The sequence below is a fragment of the Eleginops maclovinus genome, chromosome 2, assembly GCF_036324505.1.
Source record: "Eleginops maclovinus isolate JMC-PN-2008 ecotype Puerto Natales chromosome 2, JC_Emac_rtc_rv5, whole genome shotgun sequence".
NCBI lineage: Eukaryota > Metazoa > Chordata > Actinopteri > Perciformes > Eleginopidae > Eleginops > Eleginops maclovinus.
Window position 1 is genome coordinate 23,672,725 of NC_086350.1, and position 19,450 is coordinate 23,692,174.

At 41.2% G+C, this 19,450-nt stretch overlaps 1 protein-coding gene across 1 annotated transcript; it reads right to left on the bottom strand.

The window, feature by feature from the left end:
- Positions 1–641: 641 nt before the first annotated feature.
- snrkb (SNF related kinase b) lies at positions 642–18,859 on the bottom strand. Its single transcript, XM_063907606.1, has 5 exons — positions 18,638–18,859; positions 17,132–17,521; positions 16,387–16,781; positions 6,033–6,174; positions 642–3,903 (listed from the first exon to the last, which is right to left on the bottom strand). Exons 2-5 carry the CDS (start codon positions 17,359–17,361, stop codon positions 2,886–2,888), a joined length of 1,785 nt encoding a protein of 594 aa, XP_063763676.1. The 5' UTR covers positions 17,362–17,521; positions 18,638–18,859; the 3' UTR covers positions 642–2,885.
- Between the last annotated feature and the right edge of the window lie 591 nt (positions 18,860–19,450).

Consider the following 19,450-nt stretch of genomic DNA (forward strand, 5'->3'; position numbering starts at 1 on the left):
AACACATGGTATCAAACAAATCGATCTGTGATGAATCATTAGACATATGCTTAAAATGTTTAAAAGCTAAATGTGTGATGTGCTGTAAAATGTTTTGCGTTCCAAACAGTATATAGATTAGGATTAGTTAAACCTCATCTTAAAATACATTTGGCTGATCAAGATGCTGTGCTTTTACTAATTTAAGACTTTGAATGCATTTTCCTTTTGCATATTTACTAATTAATCAGAATGCTTCTTCCACCATTGGCAGTATCATACAGTAGATGTTCTGTGTCTGTACTTTAGTAATTGCTTTTTGTAAGTCCTCACATGGGCATGTGGCTTATCATTATGCATCAAAATATAATGCCTGAGGTGCTGTGTGCGGAGAAACAGAGCCAACTTGGCAACAAACTAACTGTGGCGCCATATTGATCCCTTTGTTTACCCCCCCTCTGATTTGTACAAGTATCCTATTACCTATCATTTCAGTTGACATTGGGCTTTGTGGGGTTTATAGGGGCAGCTGGGGCTTAATCCAGCCTTGTTTAAGAGACATTAAGTTTTGTGTGTGTGTGTGTGTGTGTGTGTGTGTGTGTGTGTGTGAGAAACAGTATCACTGTCCATACTCTATGAAATCAGCACACTACACACATCCATCCTGTTGATTTAATCCATTTTAATAAATAAATACAGAAAAATAAGTTCATGGCTCCATGGAGTCGTTGTCCTAGCTTCAATGCAGGTCAGTAGACACACTGAGGAGAGACAGGCTGCAATCCCACAGGAACAAATAACCAGATTTTATCCCTCTCCTGCACAGATTTGACCCTTCTACAGCTGATGAAATAACAGCGATAATCAGGCTTCACACGGCATCAGTTCCTTAGAAAGAGGGGAACGTTTGATCAAAGGGCACAGGATAAAATCCCATTTGTTGTCCCTGTGAAGCTGCAGTGACTGACAGGAAAACACTCTGTTATTGTACAGCTTTGGCCTTCTTTAACTTTACAAAATTCTAGTCTCAGCTTCAAAAGAGGAAAAATACAGTGTGTAATGTGAAAATATAGGAACACACACAACATTTATATGGTAAAACAATACCATACAGAGGCTACACTATAACATATCACATCATTGGGTGTAAATGAACTCCATCCATCAGTCCAAAGATGCTTCTAGAAAGCTACCAACAGCAGTGTGTGCAATTCATCATTCAGTGGGTTTACTTACAGTTACACAAGAGCATGTCCTGCCAGATACAAGACACATGGAGGTATATTGTGATAAATAACAGTAAGAACATGCACAACGTCACATTTCTCTTCAGATAGTAAATATCTTTGTCATGGTGTAAATAAAAAAACAAATCTCAAATCTGCACATCCAAAATAAAACAGTTAGAGGATTATTTAAATGTTCAGTATGAATAAAAGGAAATGGAAGACCTGCATCCCAATCAATGATCCTACCAATAGTATAATACAGTATGTGAGGACAAGTTATTATATTGGATAACTTCAGGATTTAGCATCATATCATCTCAGTCGTAGGCATATGTTACATCATATATCACATCATATCATAACAGTCTTTCTTTAATAGAGCTTATATAAAGAGCTTTTAAACCACTGAGAGAAGCGGGCTGTGCAAAGGGGGGAGGGGAGGAATGCTACTCTGTAGCAGAAGCTGGTTCAAACTTTATTCTAATTCATATATTACAAAATATGAAATCATGGACTGCGAGACCATTCTGACTTTGAGAGCTTTTTGCAGTCAAAATGTACAGTATGAAACCCATTTCATCGATGTAGGCACCTTTTAAACAAACAAAACAGACTATAGCTTATTCAATAAAAAGGGTTGTAGTTGCTATGGCTACGTTCAGAATGCAGGCAAAAATCAGATTTCTTTAATCACATATTTGACTTTTGAGAACGGTGTAAACGGCACAAGTCACATGAAACCTGATCTTGTTAAAGGGGCCCTATTCTCCTGGGACATGTCTCCATGCTTTAATGTTCAGAAAGCTCTTTATGTTTCTCATACTGTCTGTGCTGCAGCACCTCTTTCACCCTCTGTCTGAAACCAGAGCCCAGTCTGCTCTGATTGGTTAACTGGCCAGCTCAGTTGTGATTGTTCAACCCCTTAGAGGTGTCCCGTTTCGCAGCCTATCACGTACAATGTGTTGGAGTGCTAGCCAATAGAAGTGTGAGTGCAACATATTGATGTCACTACATCGCGGCAGTAAACACAGGAGTCCAATGGAGACTTTTTATGCAGGATTCGGGCTACTTTGTGTGGTCCCCTAATCAGATACAAATAGATTTTTGGAAGAGTTAAATCTGAATTCATGGGACTTTTCTGTCTGATATGACTTTGTGTATACAGTGGAGGGACAGGGAAGTCATCACCTGCTTCGTCTGTACATCAACATATGCCTCCATGCTTACTTCTGGCAGTAATCTGTGTGTGACTTCTTTATTGTTCTTCTTTCGTGCATGCGGGTCGGTTCAGGACCAGTTCATACAATAATGGCCACTTCTAAGAAATATAACAGTAAACAGCCAAACAAAAACATCCCAGAATTGAGCACTCAAGCTTGCAGTGTGAACGTAGCCTACCTCTTTCTTCTTGTAGGTCCAGTATTGCTTCTAAGCTACAGATTGGACACATTTAAAATCTCTGGGAACAGTAACATGAGGTTCTACTAAGCCTGACGACAGTGCTGTGCACCACCTTTAGCTCCACACAATATTAATTACATTAGCACAATGCTAGAAGTGAGTGATTGTGGGTAAGCTGTACACGTGTCATTTGGCTTTAGCCTCCAGCAGACTCTGCACATCTCAGTTTCCCGCCACCTGCCCAACATCCTGCGTGTCCCCCGTCAGCGGGTTCACTTATAGCACGTGGCAGCAGTTGTACTGAGCCAGCGGCAGGATCTTGGGCTTGTTCTGCGTCGGGATGTTGAAGGCTAGAGCTTTCTCACACAGGGGGAACTGGAAGAGTCTCTCCCGCAGCTTTAAGCTGTGTCGTTTCCCCTGCTCCACCCTCTGCGAAGCCTCGTCCCGGGGTGGAGATCTGTCCGTTAAGAGGTCCTCTCTCCCCCCCTCCTCTGTTCTCTCCTGTTTCTGCGCCTCCTTGTCACTCAGGATGAGTCTTGGAGAGGAGGCGGGGATTGAGGGTTCAGAGTGTTCAGGGAGGAGAGGAGGAGCTTTGTTGTTGTTGGGTTCTGTCTCCTCGTCGTTTCCTTCCTCTGGGCTCGGGGAGTCCGGCTGCCCCCGACAGCAAGGTACCCCCAAACCAGGCAGAGAGGAGGGTGGGAGGGCAGGTGTCGGACTGAGAGGCCTGTCTCCATGACTCACAGGCTGGTCTGAAATCACACACCCACTGTCTTCCTCCTCTATCTCCATCTCTTCCTCCTCTTCTTGCTCCACTATCTCCATTAAGCTTCCTAATCCTTCTTTTTGGTCATCTGCACCGTTAAGCGTCTCCGTAGCTTCTGTTTCTGCCTCTGCTACTAGCAAAGATGCTAAACCTTCACCCTCCTTTGCCAAACTCACCTCCTGCTCGTGCTCCTCCTCCTCCTCCTCTTCCTCACATATCTGCTGTAGCGCAGGAATGTTCTTAGGGACTGGGGGCTCTTCAGCGGGAGGAGGACGGAGGGTGAAGCTGAGGCTGGGTTGCCAGTGGCCAGGGTAGGTCTGAGGTTTAGGCGGGGGTCTTGCAGCAAGCAGATCCCCACACTCAGGTGCTCCTGAGCGGGGAGAGCCGGGAGAGAGGGCCCCTGAGAGCCAGTGTGGCGGGGCTTCGGGGCTCAGCAGGGCGTCATCCAGCCCCTGTAGCCAGTGATGAGCCTCGATCTCCTGCAGGGAGGCGCGCAGGGACGGGTCCTTCTGCAGCATCCTGGAGATAAGGCTGAAAAACACACAGAGGGTTATTGTTCCACAGAGATATGAAGAGCTTGCATTTTCCAGTTTGGCGGTGAGCCTGAATTGACACAGAGAATAACCTGATTATATCTGATCTAGGTCATCTCGCCACATCTGACTAAAATAGCTTGAGGACCGTATTAATGTCCAGAAGGTTGTTCGGTTCTATTCTGCTCCTTTTCAATAATCAAACAGCGTCATGTGACCGCGAGCTGAGTCATATGACCAGTGCTGGTCCAGGATGTGTTCGTGGCTGCAGATAATCTAACACACCACTTTATTCAGGGATGTTTTTGTTGCCTTCTAGAGAACAGCACATCAGTGTGCATTCAGAGCCCACGCAGATATAGCTGCTGTTCCCTTTAGGTTTTTGGTTCAGTTTGTGTATTTTTCAGCAGGCCTTGTTTCCTATGTCAGTTGCACGAATGAAAAAATACCCGTATCTTGGCTCATAGAGGGTGGGCATTTGAGTTTTCCTTAAGCCCCGCTTCCATCTCCTTCTCTAGACTCAAATCAGGAAGTCAAATGATCGGAGAGAAAATAACTTTAGCTAGTGCTTTAAGCGCATTTTACAACTTTTATACCTGAATGATTTAAATAACAGATATAAAAGTATTCGTACTGCGTACACACACACAATACTTGTTAGTAGGATTAATGAATTCATTAAATACGCAGCTGAATTTATACTTACTATGGATAATGGTAGATTCTTTAAAGACCTCATACCACATGATGGCATTTGATAAGGTTAGACCGTCAACAATTATCAATTATTCTGACAAATTCTCAGCAGTATGTAACAATAAGTCCTCATGATTATTAATGAAATGAATGCAACCGGATTAGCATCAGTAAATAGATGGAGGCATTAACCTTTTTAGCATGATTAATTCATAGCTACATTAGTCACAGAGCTTGCTATGGGTCAGATGATGCTGACTGAACAGACTCATGGAGCAGGAACAGGAACTTGTCAAAATGCATTTCATGACTAACAGCACGGCCTTTAACAGGATTAGACTATATTAAGGACCGTGTACATTAAATGCAAGTATTTCTAATACTTTCCAAGATGACTTTTTAAAGAAGCCCTATTTTCCTTTTTTGGGTTATCCCTTTCCTGTAGTGTGTTATAAAGGTTTGTGTGCATGTGAATGGTCTGCAAAGACTAAAATCCCAAAGTTCCCTCCAGAGGGAGTTTCTCTCCCACACACGTGTATTCTACTTCTTAAATATATTCGTAAACATATATAAGGCAGCAGTATTCATGTGTTAGTAAGCCCACTTTTTCAAATAAATTCAGTCATTTAAAGTTGAAAACATTTTCTAATAAGTGAAACCCTACGGAGAGCTGTGATTCAAGTATCAATCATTATTTACTACATTTGATTGATTTTGCTCAGTTATAACTTAACTTATTAGGCAAAATACCTCTAGTGAGGGCCCAGCCTTTCGTATATTTTTCTTTATGTGGCCCTCGGTGAGAAAAGTTTGGCTACCCCTGCAGTAAAGGCACCAAATACAAATATGAACATGAAAATGCGCATAATAGGGCCTCATTCACTCTCCAACTGTATTTTATGTTTATCTGTTAGGACAGAGTGTGTGTTTGGTTGGAGGTGTGAGGAGTGAAAGTGAAGTGAGAACACACACGAGTAAATGCAAATTATATTTTTTTCCAAGCAAGAGTCTGTGTGCATCGAACCAGACAGAAATATGCTCTTAAGGAGACAGAAGTTCTGTACTAAATACAACTATTTCATTAGACACTGTTTAAAGCCACAAAACAAAGTATCCATTGTTTTAGCTGGAGCTGAACCGCAGCAGGGTGGAGGAGTGTCTGATATAACTAGGACACTAGCATTATCCACTGAAACGCACACTAATTAGATAATCTCACGGTCAGCAGCTTTTAGACAGGCCGAGAAAATCTCTGGGAGCAGAATAAGCCTTTATATGAAAAATGACTTTACGCAGAAGGAAATAAACCCATAAAGATAATACAATCTTAGTTGTTTTACACATAATCAGTTTGTTCTGAAGCTGTGATCAGAGCTTAATCTTATCAAGCGTCGCCACGTTCTGACCCTGGTGTCACTCATCAGTACTCACTCTCTGCAGTCGTCTGAAACATGTTCGGGGAAGCGGTAGCGGCAGTCCAGAATCATGACCAGAGTCTCGCTGTCGTTGGTTTCCTGGAAAGGAGGGACTCCACACACCAACATGTACAGGATCACCCCGAGAGACCAGATATCTGGAACACACAGAAAAGCACACAAATCGGCCATAAATAGCAAATCATGTCAGACCTTAAAAAAGCCTAAGATTTCCAGGGGCCAACGGATATTTGAAAATAAACTTCCTTTTTGCAAAACAAAAACCCCCTTAAAGTTATTTTCTATTGCATTTAACAGCTTCTGTCCTAACAAATATATATAAAAGTTCCAGTGATGACGCATTTTGAAGGCTGACCCGGAAGTTAGCACTGGAAATGGCTCCCTGGACAAAAAGCAATGGGATTTTCCCTTTGGATTTTGGAATACTGCAGAAAAAATGATCTGTTGCAAACGCATGGTTATGATACTTACTCATATAAACACCACTTTTATGACATGCGCCAGAGGTTAAGCTTACGTTAGCCTATCACCAACGCTTAGCTAAAGGTGGCTAATGTTTGCGTGATGACATTTACTATACTTTATTAGTTTTAGCAACCGCTGTTTTTATGACTCACAGAAGCTTGGGACATACACTAGTGGGGTATGTACTGACATAGTTTATGACCTAGAACAAAATGTTAAAATCTCTTAAGCTTGTGTAAACCACAGATCTTTTTTCAGGCATCTAACCAACTCCACGTTGACTTTCAGGGAACTGGGTTTAATGACTAATTTCTGCACCACTGCTTTTTCTCTTGCCTCCTTCCTATCCATGGGAGGTCAGAGGTGAGCATCAGAGCAGTGTTCCTACCGAGTGCTATATTAGGTTAATCTCAGTTAAGTGAAAAAATCTAAGAGGAAAGAGAATGGTTTACAGCTGGATGACTGGCTTTATGTGTCCAAAGGAAGAGGCCTGAGCTGCAGACGGATGGGCTTGGTGTTCTGGACTCAAACACACACACACATAAACACCACACACACACACAGGCTTCCCGTGTAGCCCGACATTGCTGACACTGTGTTATTTTCCCGTCTCCTCCCTTTCCTTCCTCCTCCTCCTCCTCTCCCCCCTCGCTCTCTGGTTCTCATGCAGATGCATTGAGACGAGGTCCATGCAAACTCAGAACACTGTGGCGGCCGGTTCAGGGAAACGCACACACATACAGAGGAAAGGGAGCTGAGGGCTGAAGGCGTTAACAAACAAAAGGTTTGTTGTGGTGTTGTGCTATTCTGAGAATAGCATTCCCTCTTTTATCTGACTCTTCTTGTGTTTCTCCCAAACACTGGGGAAACAAACATCCAGGAAGTTATAGGAATAAAGGCAGTTCACATATCTAATAAATACCACCTCGGCTAATATCACAGTTCTTATCAGTACTTTAAGACCTTGTTTTTGTCCCCAGTTTTATCAGTTTGGTCAATTTCACTTCAAGAACCACTGCACTCCATATATATACTGTATATTTAAAGGGGATTCAAACACAGTAGCACCTTAATCCTTAAAAGGCTGAATAATCACTACATTTTCACTTTATGTGTCAATTGAATCATTGAAGATTCTTCACACACCTTTCCTAACACATGGATGTATTATTATGTACTTATGATGTTAAAGTCACCATAATGAACTACAGCAATTTTGGTTTCATTACTAGTCAGCCATGCTATAGGAGCTCATTAGCTCTGTGGATGCCAATGTTGTTATACGATTAATTTATATGAAATGTTCTCATCATTCATGACCTCCAGAAAATAAATCCTAATGACATGACTAATGAATTTTCGTGTTTACCTCATCATACCAATATTTTGATGACCGAATACCTGCAGAACAGATCAATCCCACAGCAACAAATATCCTTGTACCGTGGGAAATGTTGACTAAACTGAGAGAGTGAAATAAGTAAACATTATACCTGCTGAACATCAGCATTTTAGCACCTTGTGAGAATGTTAGCATGCTGACGTTAGCATTCATCTCAAGGCACCACTGACCCTCATTACAGCCTCACAAAGCTGCCAGCATGAAAACAGTGCCAGTCTAATAACTTATTTTCTTAGACTAATGCTGCAAATCTTGACAATCTTTTCTCCTTCCACATGTGTACTTGGTTTTTAAAGTGGATAACTGTCAACATCGTTTTCTGAGAAGTACAGAACATTAGATAAGATAAGAATGTTCACTACTGTGCAAAGAACCAGCCACACACTATTAAATTAAATAACACGTGAAGTTTTAACACTTACAAACATTGCATTGCATCTATCTGGTGAGATAAATTAGGAGTACTACAGTCCTATCAGGACAAAATGCTAGATGATTTTCCATTAAATATCCAATGCAAATTAGATAAATAGTGATTGAAAGCTGTACTCTTTCAAAAGAGAACATTTCCAAACACTGGTGCATTCAGATCCATATCTATCTCACACGTACCAGTCCCATGTGTAAAAAACATTACGCTATTGTCCTAAGTTATCCCCACAATGGTCGGAACAACGGCCCTCAGTCCCCACCGTACAATGTGAACTCGTGCACACTCCCACGCGCACGCTCGTTTCAGTCCAGAGAAGTGTTATGCAACAGGGAGGAGACACTGAGTGCTGGGAGAGTACTTTTCTCTGCTCACTGGGGAATATCACACATTTTCACCATGCATTAGTGGCCTGCTGACAGAACACACACACACACACACACACACACACACACACAGACACACACACACACACACACACACACACACACACACACACACACACACACACACACACACACACACACACACACACACACACACACACACACACACACACACACACACACACACACACACACACACACACACACACACACACATTTTGATACCAGAGCTTGTGCCCAGAGTACTGCAAAAGGAGCGAATGATCCTGGATGTGGCCTTTTTTAGCGGATGCCCTGTCGAAGTGTGCAATGCAAGACGTCATAAAGGGTCAACAAAGTCAGCCCCGCTCCAAAGGGACCTCTAAGTTCTGAGAAAAAAAAATGCAGTCCTTTTTTGCCCAGATTGGAAGAACAAAACTGATGTAAGCCAGCATTTATTGCACCAAATGAAATTGTGTCATCATTCAGGTCATCAGTCACCAATCAAGGATCTATATAAAATGAACTGGTCCTATTTTAAGCCATTTGTTAAGCTCGTTATATTTACAAATCTTGTTATTCTGATTATATTACAACCCACATAATGAAAACTGGGAAGCAGATGATTGTGTATTGTGCAGATGTAACTGAATATTGTGCAGCAGGGACAACATGTTTTTTAGGCAGAAGTTAACATCATACCGGTTTGCTCAACAAAAAGCCAATGGGATATTTCATTACATTTTTGAGTTGCAGCAGAAAAAAGGCTCAGGGGCAATCAAACAAATATGATACTTACACATTTTGCCAAACAACATCACAAATTAACAGTATTTTTACGATTTTTGAGGTTGTTAATTTAATTGGCAAAGGTAAAAAGCTAACTTTAGCCTATAAGCTAGCTATAACTCACGTCAGCAACTGTTTGGCTTTTGTTAACCACCAACATTATTTCTGGCATCTAACCAAAAACCCCCACTGACCTCAACAAAAGGGAACCTTAAGTGCTATAAACTCATCTCTAGTGTTTGCCATTCAGCACTCTAATGGCATTTTTGTCACATAATTGTTGACAGTCTCCTTCTAGTGACAGCATTTCATGTTGAATTTTGTTTTCTTTCTTTGGAATCAGATGAGATGCTTCATGGACAATGTACAGCAAGACATATTGCATACAATACCAATGTTTGTACACACTTTCAAACAGTTATTTTAATCTTGTAAGATTACAGCACTGTAAGGGTTCATTTTAAATGTATTCCAGATATTTAGTACTGTATTTTAATGAAAAGGTTGGGGAACCTGCAAGAGATTAAACCAATTCAAAAGTGTGGGTTGAAAGCCGAAATATTGAATCTTGCATTTCCTATTAAATTAACAAAGACATTAGAACATTTCTAATGGTTCTACCACTGACATGTCAACGGTAAAGATGGTCAAGTGCCCCTGTGGGACGATTAAGGGTATATTCTTCTTCTTGACCAATCACAACAGAGCCGGCCAGCTAACCAATCAGAGCAGACAGCACTGATTGGTTAGCACAGGCAGTATGAGAAAAACAAAGAGCTTTTTGAACATTAAAGCATGGAGACATGTCACAGTGGAGGCACAGAATACAGATATGAACCGGAAAATGAGCACAAAAGGGTCCCTTTAAGATGAAGGAGGAGATATTGTGGAATAAAATATATCCATAGTAGGTTGCTGTTCAGTATGTAGTCTGAATCAATAATGTAACAATTGATGTCCACTTCATATCTTAGGGGCACATTCACACAGCCAATCCTATGCCGTTTCCAAGGACTCATTTATCATTTCTGTTGTATAATTTCCCCTAAACTCATGTGATTGTTATAGGATTGTGTTTCTAAGAAGGATGATTTGTTGCCTGCTCGGTTATATTTCCAACATGTCTAGTGGGGGTGTGAAAGATCCGGGCTTTGGAAAAGGCCTTGTTGATGTAAACAGTCCAGCAGCCCTCAGGTTGATGTGAAAACACTGACAAAGAGGTTTTGTCGGAAAAACCTCTCACGTTATTTAGCTGTTCCTTCTTCTAAAAGGGATCTTTGTGGGGGGGGGCTTTTCCATGTGCTGCTCCCAGCTGGTTGCAACAAGCAACCACCCCTCTCCATCCTGGGGCAGAGAAAATTGCTGACTAAACGTTGTGGGGGCCAAAGAAGGAATGCAAAGTCATTATTCTAAATCAAAGTTTTTGCTGTCGTTCAATAATTCAAATCAGAGAGCTGTAAACAAATTAAAATTCTGACTCCATCACTTTGTCTGAATTATTTTGAATAATCAACTACCTCTTGTACATGCTTTTAAATGAATTTGACTGTCACTGAAATCTGAAATTTCCATGTTTTAGAAAGCAGGTTTTTCTACCGTCATATTCCAAAAAGCTCGAAAAGAGATTTTACACTTGGTTCATTTATTCAAGTTAATAAAGACGTGTGTGCCACATAACAACAAAAAAGGTCCCAGAAATGCAGAGTACGTGATCAGGGAAGATCTACAACATCATGGTTCACAGTATTAGAGTAAATAAAAAATATAGGCTGTGAACTTTTAAAAATATGTCTATGATTAATACAAGTTAACATGTACTAGAAGTCCTAAAGCATAATGCTCCTATAAGGTTTGGGTATTGAACATTGCACAATTTTCTAAACATATCCAGAGTCAAATTAGTTTATTTTTTGGTTTGTGAGGTTTTGTTTTTTTATTATTAAGGAAATGTAGATATTTTTTCACAATCAAATTTCAATTTCTGTATATTTTTTAAAGAATTAAAAATCCATTATTATAAACATACATACAAATTATTGTACACATTATAACTAAGACTGCAACAAAACTACTGTGACAAACAATTGTCCAATATCTGATTTTACAATTTCATAATGTTATTACTGTCTGCTATCTCTCACAGTTTTTTAAAATATGTCCACTAACTCTTATAATGCTGAAACTTATATAAATACCTTTGATTGGTACATAATTGATTTTTTTTTTATTAACAAATGCTTCTCATTTCATATTTTGGTCTACACATTTCCCAGCTGTTTGATGCATAAGGGTTTCTAACTCGATGCTATTGTATTAGCCTTAATTTTGTGACATAAATTGGTCCTAAAATTTGAAAATATATTTGTGTTCCACAATTATTCAAAATTATTTATAGGACAGGATATCATTTAACAAAATAAAGTGAATGTGACTGGCTTCATTTTTGGAAAATCTTGCTATTATAACCATATGTTTCATTCACATTCTATTTAGGCTACACCTCAAAGCTTAAGTAAAACATATGCTAACGCCCTGGGAGGCTTCAGTAACTTCCTCCTGCTCAAAACACAGAGCACTAGTTTTGCTCCCCCTCCCTTCTTATCTGACAATTTCTGAAACTTTATTGCCACACACTTCTCGGTCATAACTCACCAAACATTGTCATATTTAGAGGGTTCAGTCAGAGTACAATCAAATGCAAACAAAGTATCATTTCTGGCCTCTTTTGTCTAACAAAACCATGTTGACCGAGTTCCTTTCTTCTTGTTTAATCACGTAAAAGGGCGCTTGGCCAAGAATAAAGACAACACAAACATGTATCATCAGCAGGCAAGCATGTTCAACACCACATTCCTAAGACTTTAATTCTGTGAGCTAACGTGAAGCCCCACATTAGCACTCAATAACACACGTGTGCGCACAGTAAAGGGCAGCTGTTATGTAACTGTAGGCAGTGTTTATCTTTGTCAAAGACCTAATTCACCCTGGTGACTCTCCTTCACATCATATGACTATCATCAAACACGCAAAACACACATACACACCATGTCCTCAAACAGAGCTTGCATACGGCAGAGACTCGTGAAGGAGCAATGGTGAAACAGCTAGCCAGAAATATCAAAGCGACACACAGCAGTTTGTGTGTGTGTGTGTGTGTGTGTGTGTGTGTGTGGAGAGAGAGAGGGGTGGATGAGTCACCTTTCTAAGCTGAGATCACTAAGGGACATCTCTGCCTCTGTGCGGCTCATGATTATCATACATAAATTCATGTGTGTGTGTGTGTGTGTGTGTGTGTTTGATGGAAGTGTGCATATCTAAAATGATTATGTAATCGTCCACAGGTTGAATCATGTTAAAATAGAACAGAAAATGCAGAACACATTGTCTTGGAGGATGTAATAATAACGCACATATCGATTAAACCGGACCTCCTTTGTGCAAGAGATTTAAAAACAGGAACATGAAAAAAAGGAACTAACGCAACACATTAAGTCATGTTAAAGTTATGGATGCATGTGAGGAGAGTTTCATGAGTTGCACTTCTTTCCATGCCACACCCAGACTAAAGTAAGAAGGGAGCAATAACATAAGAAAATTAGAGAAAACTCCAGATCTTTAAAACCTTTATTAACACCTTCGCTGGTTTTGACATAAAAAAATGCACATCTTTGCAAGTAGGCAGTAAAGTAAAGCTTGGGCCTATCCCAGCACAGGATCTCAAGTTACAATATAACATGTTAGGGTAGAAATCCCGTGTTTATCATTCTTCTTTATCAATAAATAATGTTTACATGCCACTGCATTATACTGCACAGTGGATTTATCATGCATATTGTTAATATATTATGCAAACCACGTCATTAGCTAACACCTGTTAGCTAACATACCAGACATCTGGGAGCAACCTTTAAGGTCAAGTATTTGACCAAGGACATTTGACTTGCTGACTGGAGAGGCTGGGAATCAAACTACTGACCTTCTGATTGGTAGATGCCCCTGCACCACGAACGGCCAAGACATATATTTGACATACATTGTGTAGAGTCCATGTCACACGACCAAGGTAAACAATACAACCTTAATGTTTTGACATAACTAATGTAAGTAATGTTTGGTAACTTAATATTAAGCGAAAACTTTATAAAACTAACTACTGTACTGTGTACTACTGTATGAGTTAGCTAACTTTAGCAAGCTAGTTATGTCACTGATGTTAGCTCAGAAATGTTGATGTCACAAAACAACTGGTTAAAAAAAAAGCAAAAAGTAATATCAGCTAACATTAACGTTGGTTAGGGGGCGGCTGTGGATGAGTGGGTCATCCACCAATTTTAGGATTTTACGTTTCGCTTCTCCTCCAATGTGCATGTCAAAGCAGTCTTGGGCAATACAGGGAACCCAAACTTGCTCCCGAAAGCACACCCATCTATGTGTGAGTTTTAAATGACAATTATTTTGGTTGATGAGCAGTTTGGCACTTTGTATGGCAGCCCTGCCAAGTGGATGAATGTATGTGTGATCGCTAAAAGTATTGACATGTAGTGTAAAGTGGTCAGAAGAATAATAAGGTGCTTTATAAACTCAAGTCCATTTATCATATGCTAATGACATAAAGCAAAGCTAGCTTACATAAGCAAACTCATAAGAATATTAATTTACCTAGCTTTATAAGTTACAGTTATAACTCAATGTTGATTTGTTTACCTGAAGTTATTGCTGGAGGTTGTGTGGTTTATTCAAACTAATAAAACCTTCCTATACTAGCCTGCTGAATGTCTCTGGTGTACAAATATCATACATCACTTCCTTCTGCAGCTCTGCAGCTAGACTCATCTCACTAATTGCCGTTGGGATACATTAGCATTCAGCGCAGAAGCTTTATTAGTCAACAGAAAAAAGAGCACCTAACCCCTGCCAAAATCCATCCCAGTCTAGTTTAGCTGATAAAATCAACAACCTCCCTGAAGTGGACATGCCGTGTGTCCACCCCCAGGAGGCATGGGACCACATCTTCCTCCTGTTCCTGTAGTGTCTGCTATCAATTGGCCTTCCATACCTCTGATACCTCACAGATCCCAGCGTTGCCCACCAACCTTTCTGCTATAGACAAACAGTGATAAATAGCACTTTCTCTCTCTGCTATCTATCTCTGTCTTTCTCTCCACACACACGTACACAAAACGCTTGCTATGCAGTGTGAGAGGCCAGTGGTGAGCTGCAGCACTCGGTTCCACTGCAGAACGTGCCCGCTTGGCTCATGACTGGCCGGCTGGCTAGCTCAGACTGACCCAGATACACATACTAATCCTTTATGGACATGCACACACAATTACAAACAAAACAGATCTATATATACACACAGGCACGGTCAAAAACAAGCACCTAAATATGGAATGGGGCACAGAGCTGGAACACAAAGATTGAGAAACATTAAAAATACACAGGAGTAGACACACAGGGGTAAGCTGACCACACAAACACACACATAGTGATGAACACAAATGCACACACACTGAAGTTCTTAATGGTCTGAGTGAAAGATCATACAAAAAGCATCTACAATTCCACAATTAGTGTGCACATGAGGATTTTGGGCATATAATGGAAAGTTCTACAACAGCTTCTATCGAGGTAAGGCGGCTCCGTTCACGAAGGAAAATAATTGAATTACATCAGTCGAGCTAAAGTGAATTTACTCCCCTTAATTAAGGTTTTACATTTGGACAGATGTTGATCCCTACTTCGGCTGATCTCAGAAGCGGATGACTAAGATGTGGCAGCCCCTGGCTATGATTTGAATATACACGAGTGTGTTATATAGCATCAGCAGCGCAAGTAGTGTGTGTGTGTGTGTGTGTGTGTGTGTGTGTGTGTGTGTGTGTGTGTGTGTGTGTGTGTGTGTGTGTGTGTGTAACTACAACCCTGCACATACTTGCTTATCTAGGCCAGTGGTTCTCAGCCTTTGAGTGACCCCTTGTCATTTGTTGCATAAGTCTAAATGTCTGCAGTTTTTTCCTTTTATCATATACATCATTCATCAAAGGTACAATTGTGCAGTAGTTTCAGAACCAGAAGTAAATAAGCTAAGTTTAGAGCAGAGCCTGACAAATATCATAATTGGATAACCATCTCCTTCAGATTTCTCCTATAACTCCATGTGAGTGTCCTGGCTCCATGGTTGGGAGTCTACAGTAGTTGACGGGCAAACGCGTTTTAAGTGCCCAAAAAATGATCATCATCAATAATCATCATCTTCAGCGTTAAGTGCTGCATAAACAAAACGCTGCAATATGCTCAAAACAAAACAGAAACCAGGGGACATTTAAAAGTGATGCACACAACTGGGACTAGAGCACTTAGATTTGGCCCACAATCACTGTCGCTGTTACGTTTTATCAGCTTACTTTACCCATAAGATCGCATGATTCCTTACGATATTGTTGCAGATCTGCTGTTAGCTAGCTAGCTCATGTAGCTAACGTAGTCAATTCAAATATACAGACTACAGTGACAGTAGGACAACTTTATAATTCCTGAAAGTCAACAATTGCGGCAGTCCCCTCTGTGTGCATCACTTTTTAGTGTCCGAGTTCAAAGTTGTGTTTTGAGCTTTTTGCAGTATTTTTTATTTGCAGCGTTTTGTTTCGGCAGCGCTATTGGTAAACGCTGCGCATGTTTCTTACAGTTAGTAAATTTGTTTCTTTATTTGCATATGTTTTTGAACATTTGTGTTTTTTTGTATTTACAACGTTTTGGAAAGTGCACCGCGTTTTTCCGAATCCAAGGGCTGTTGTTACACATTTGCACGGGTTGGCCACCGTACAAACCACTGATCTAGACCAGTTTTCAACACTTATAACAAATATAAATAAGAAATCAACAATTTTCTGTTACTCACCAACTGCTGGAGCATCATACTCTTCTCCCAGCAGAATCTCTGGAGCAGAATACGCTAGCGACCCACAGCTAGTGGCCAACATTGTCCCTGGTTGGAATAAATTGCTGAAACCAAAGTCCGTTAGCTTCACCGCCCCCTGCTGGGGAAAGAACACCACATTCTCGGGCTTCAGGTCCCGGTGCACCACGTGCAGCTGGTGGCAGTAAGCCACCGCACGCACAATCTGGGCGAAATGGCGCTTGGCAGTGCCTTCAGCTACACCTCCCTCGTGGCGGAGGATGTAGTCGTAGAGGTCGCCCCCCTCGGCTAGCTCCATGATGAGGAAGAGGGTGGTGGGAGTGTCGATGACATCGTATAGGCGAACCACGTTGGGATGCTGCACCAGTCTCATACACCTGGAAAAAAATATGCATATTGTAAGATCATTTTCAGTGAAATCAGAATTAGGAATATTACCTTTTTATAGTTGTACAGCAGATTATTCCATTTGATTTCTAAATATTGCAGAAAATGAGAAACATGCGTGTATAATACGTATACTTATAATACCTATCTATTTACGTCCCTTGTTAGCAACCGTTGTTTTTAATGACACAACGTTCTGTCGTAGAAGAACACAGTGTGAAAGTCCCTAAAGCTTGTGTTAACCACTAACGACAAATTAAACACGTTGTCTTCAGGACTTTCCAGGTTCTATGACGCATTCCTGCACCATTCTATACAGTTTTAAATTAATATTGTTTACCTCACTTCCTGTAAGAGGTGGCTTGTTGCCATAACGTCAAGTTTTGTCTTGTCAATCATCTTGACAGCAACCAGTTGCCTCGTGTTGACATGCCGACCCAGTTTGACCACAGCAAAGTGGCCCCTGCCCAAAGTGCGACCCAGACGGTATAGTCCACTGAGATCAGAGCGACTGGGGCTGGGCTCGATGTGTCCATCCGGGGCTGAGGTCACTTGTCCAGAGGAGTCCATGTTTGAAACAAAAAAGGGATTTGAGGAGCAGCGAGGAATTTGGGAGGAAGGAGAGAAGGATAAAAGGAAGTAGGAGATGGGAAATAGTTGTTTCAAGGTGTCAGGGATGGAGGGAGGAAGGGGGGCAGGACAGCAAAGTTCCTCACTGGTAGGGAGATGCCTAGAAGGACATAAAAAAGAGAACACAATAAGATAAAATGACGGTGCTGAGGTGTTGGCCTTGGCCCGAAGGGAAAAGGGCTTAGTTGAGGTCAGCTGCTGCTAAAAGCCTCATCCCTTCAAGTAGGCATGAGTGAAAATTAACATATTTTGACAAAGGCATAGAACCCAATTTTAATAATTAGATTGTATCTAATTATACTGAAGCACAATGACACCAGTATATGTTAAAACATTATGTTATTGTGTCTAATGTTGAAGGGCTGTGTTTCTCAAATAACAACCATCCAGCACAAATGGCACGCCAGATCAATACTGTAACAGGAAACCATAATGTATGTATGTGTGTGTGTGTGTGTGTGTGTGTGTGTGTGTATGTGTATGTGTATGTGTATGTGTGTGTGTGTGTGTGTGTGTGTGTGTGTGTGTGTGTGTGTGTGTGTGTGTGTGTGTGTGTGTGTGTGTGTGTGAGTGTGTGTGTGTGTGTGTGTGTGTGTGTGTGTGTGTGTGTGTGTGTGTGTGCACACAAGAGTTTGTGTGTCATTAGTTTATCTAAAAGGGTCAGAAGGTGGCATTAGACCTGATGATGTCATCATCAGATCTTCCCCAGGGTAACAAGTTCATCATCATCTTCATTACCATGGTGATCGATACAATTACCACTGTCAACTTCACTGCTGTTTTCTTTATCCTAATTGTCCTCATCATCGCTGTCAATAGTTTATCATCAATTATTTATCACTATGGCAGCATCCCTTTCCATTAAAGACAACAGCAGGCTTTCCCCACATGTTTAAATGCCCTCTCACAGCTCTGCTGGGCCAAGTATACAGACTCAGGCCTCACCGTGTTAACATGCTCTCATATCCCTGGCTGTACACTTTTATCAGATTCACAACACTGCATTATCTTGCCTGCGGGCTGCTTCACTTGTGCTAAGGCCAGCTGTTCTCTACTTGGCCTCAACTGCAGTCAAGAGTTGGCACATACGCATGTAGTCTTTTTCCTGGCTGCAGCTCAACACCTCCAAACAAACCTTGCTGACATTGAACGCACCACAGCAATAACGCTGTTGGACGAGATATACGGTTATGAAAACACCTCGGTGCCAACTTACCATTGTAGTGCAAATTATCCCGTAGCCGCGAGCCAACGGGTCTTTCTGTCAATCACACTCGGTGTCGATGAATTTAAACGTAGAAAAAGAGAGCGCTGCCCTCCCGTTTTCTTTCACAATACTCCATGTTCGCAGTCATACTTTTCTCATGACTGCCTGCCTCAATTCATTGAAGAGTCTCGAGCTGTGTCCGCGCGCCCGCTCCGCAGAAACACAAGAGTGGGACGGTACATCTCGTGCGCGGGCCCGTGTGTACAGCTTGCTTTTGACGTCACTACATTCCTTCTCGCTCCCGCGGCGCAGCAGCAGCGAGCGGCTGCGCGCCTCGTGCGCAATAAAGAGAGGAAAATGAGTGAATGAATGCTTCGGAAGTCCAAGAAATTATATAACTGACTGACTAATGTGCATTTTCCTCTGAATAGCAGGGAGCCACAATGAGATGTTCCATAACATACATAATAACGTACATTCCTGAGATGCTTCTTTTATAATGACTTTATGAGGGCCACAGTGGAAATGAGGACCTAAACAAAAATAGTTTATATTTATACCCCTCCATCTGCCTTTGAAATTGGGGTGTACTAATGGAAAGTCACATAGCATTCCTGTACTGTCCCTATAGGGGGCTACAGTGTGCCACATATACGATATTATACTAGCGACCTCATCAAGGTTTTTGTGTATAAAGAAGACAAAGTTTGATTTCATGCCTTTTATCCAGTTTGTAGCATCATTGCCTCACACCAACAGTTACTAACTGCATTTAATGTATTTGTATTGTTGTTTGCAGGATTTAGAGATTTCAAATTGTTA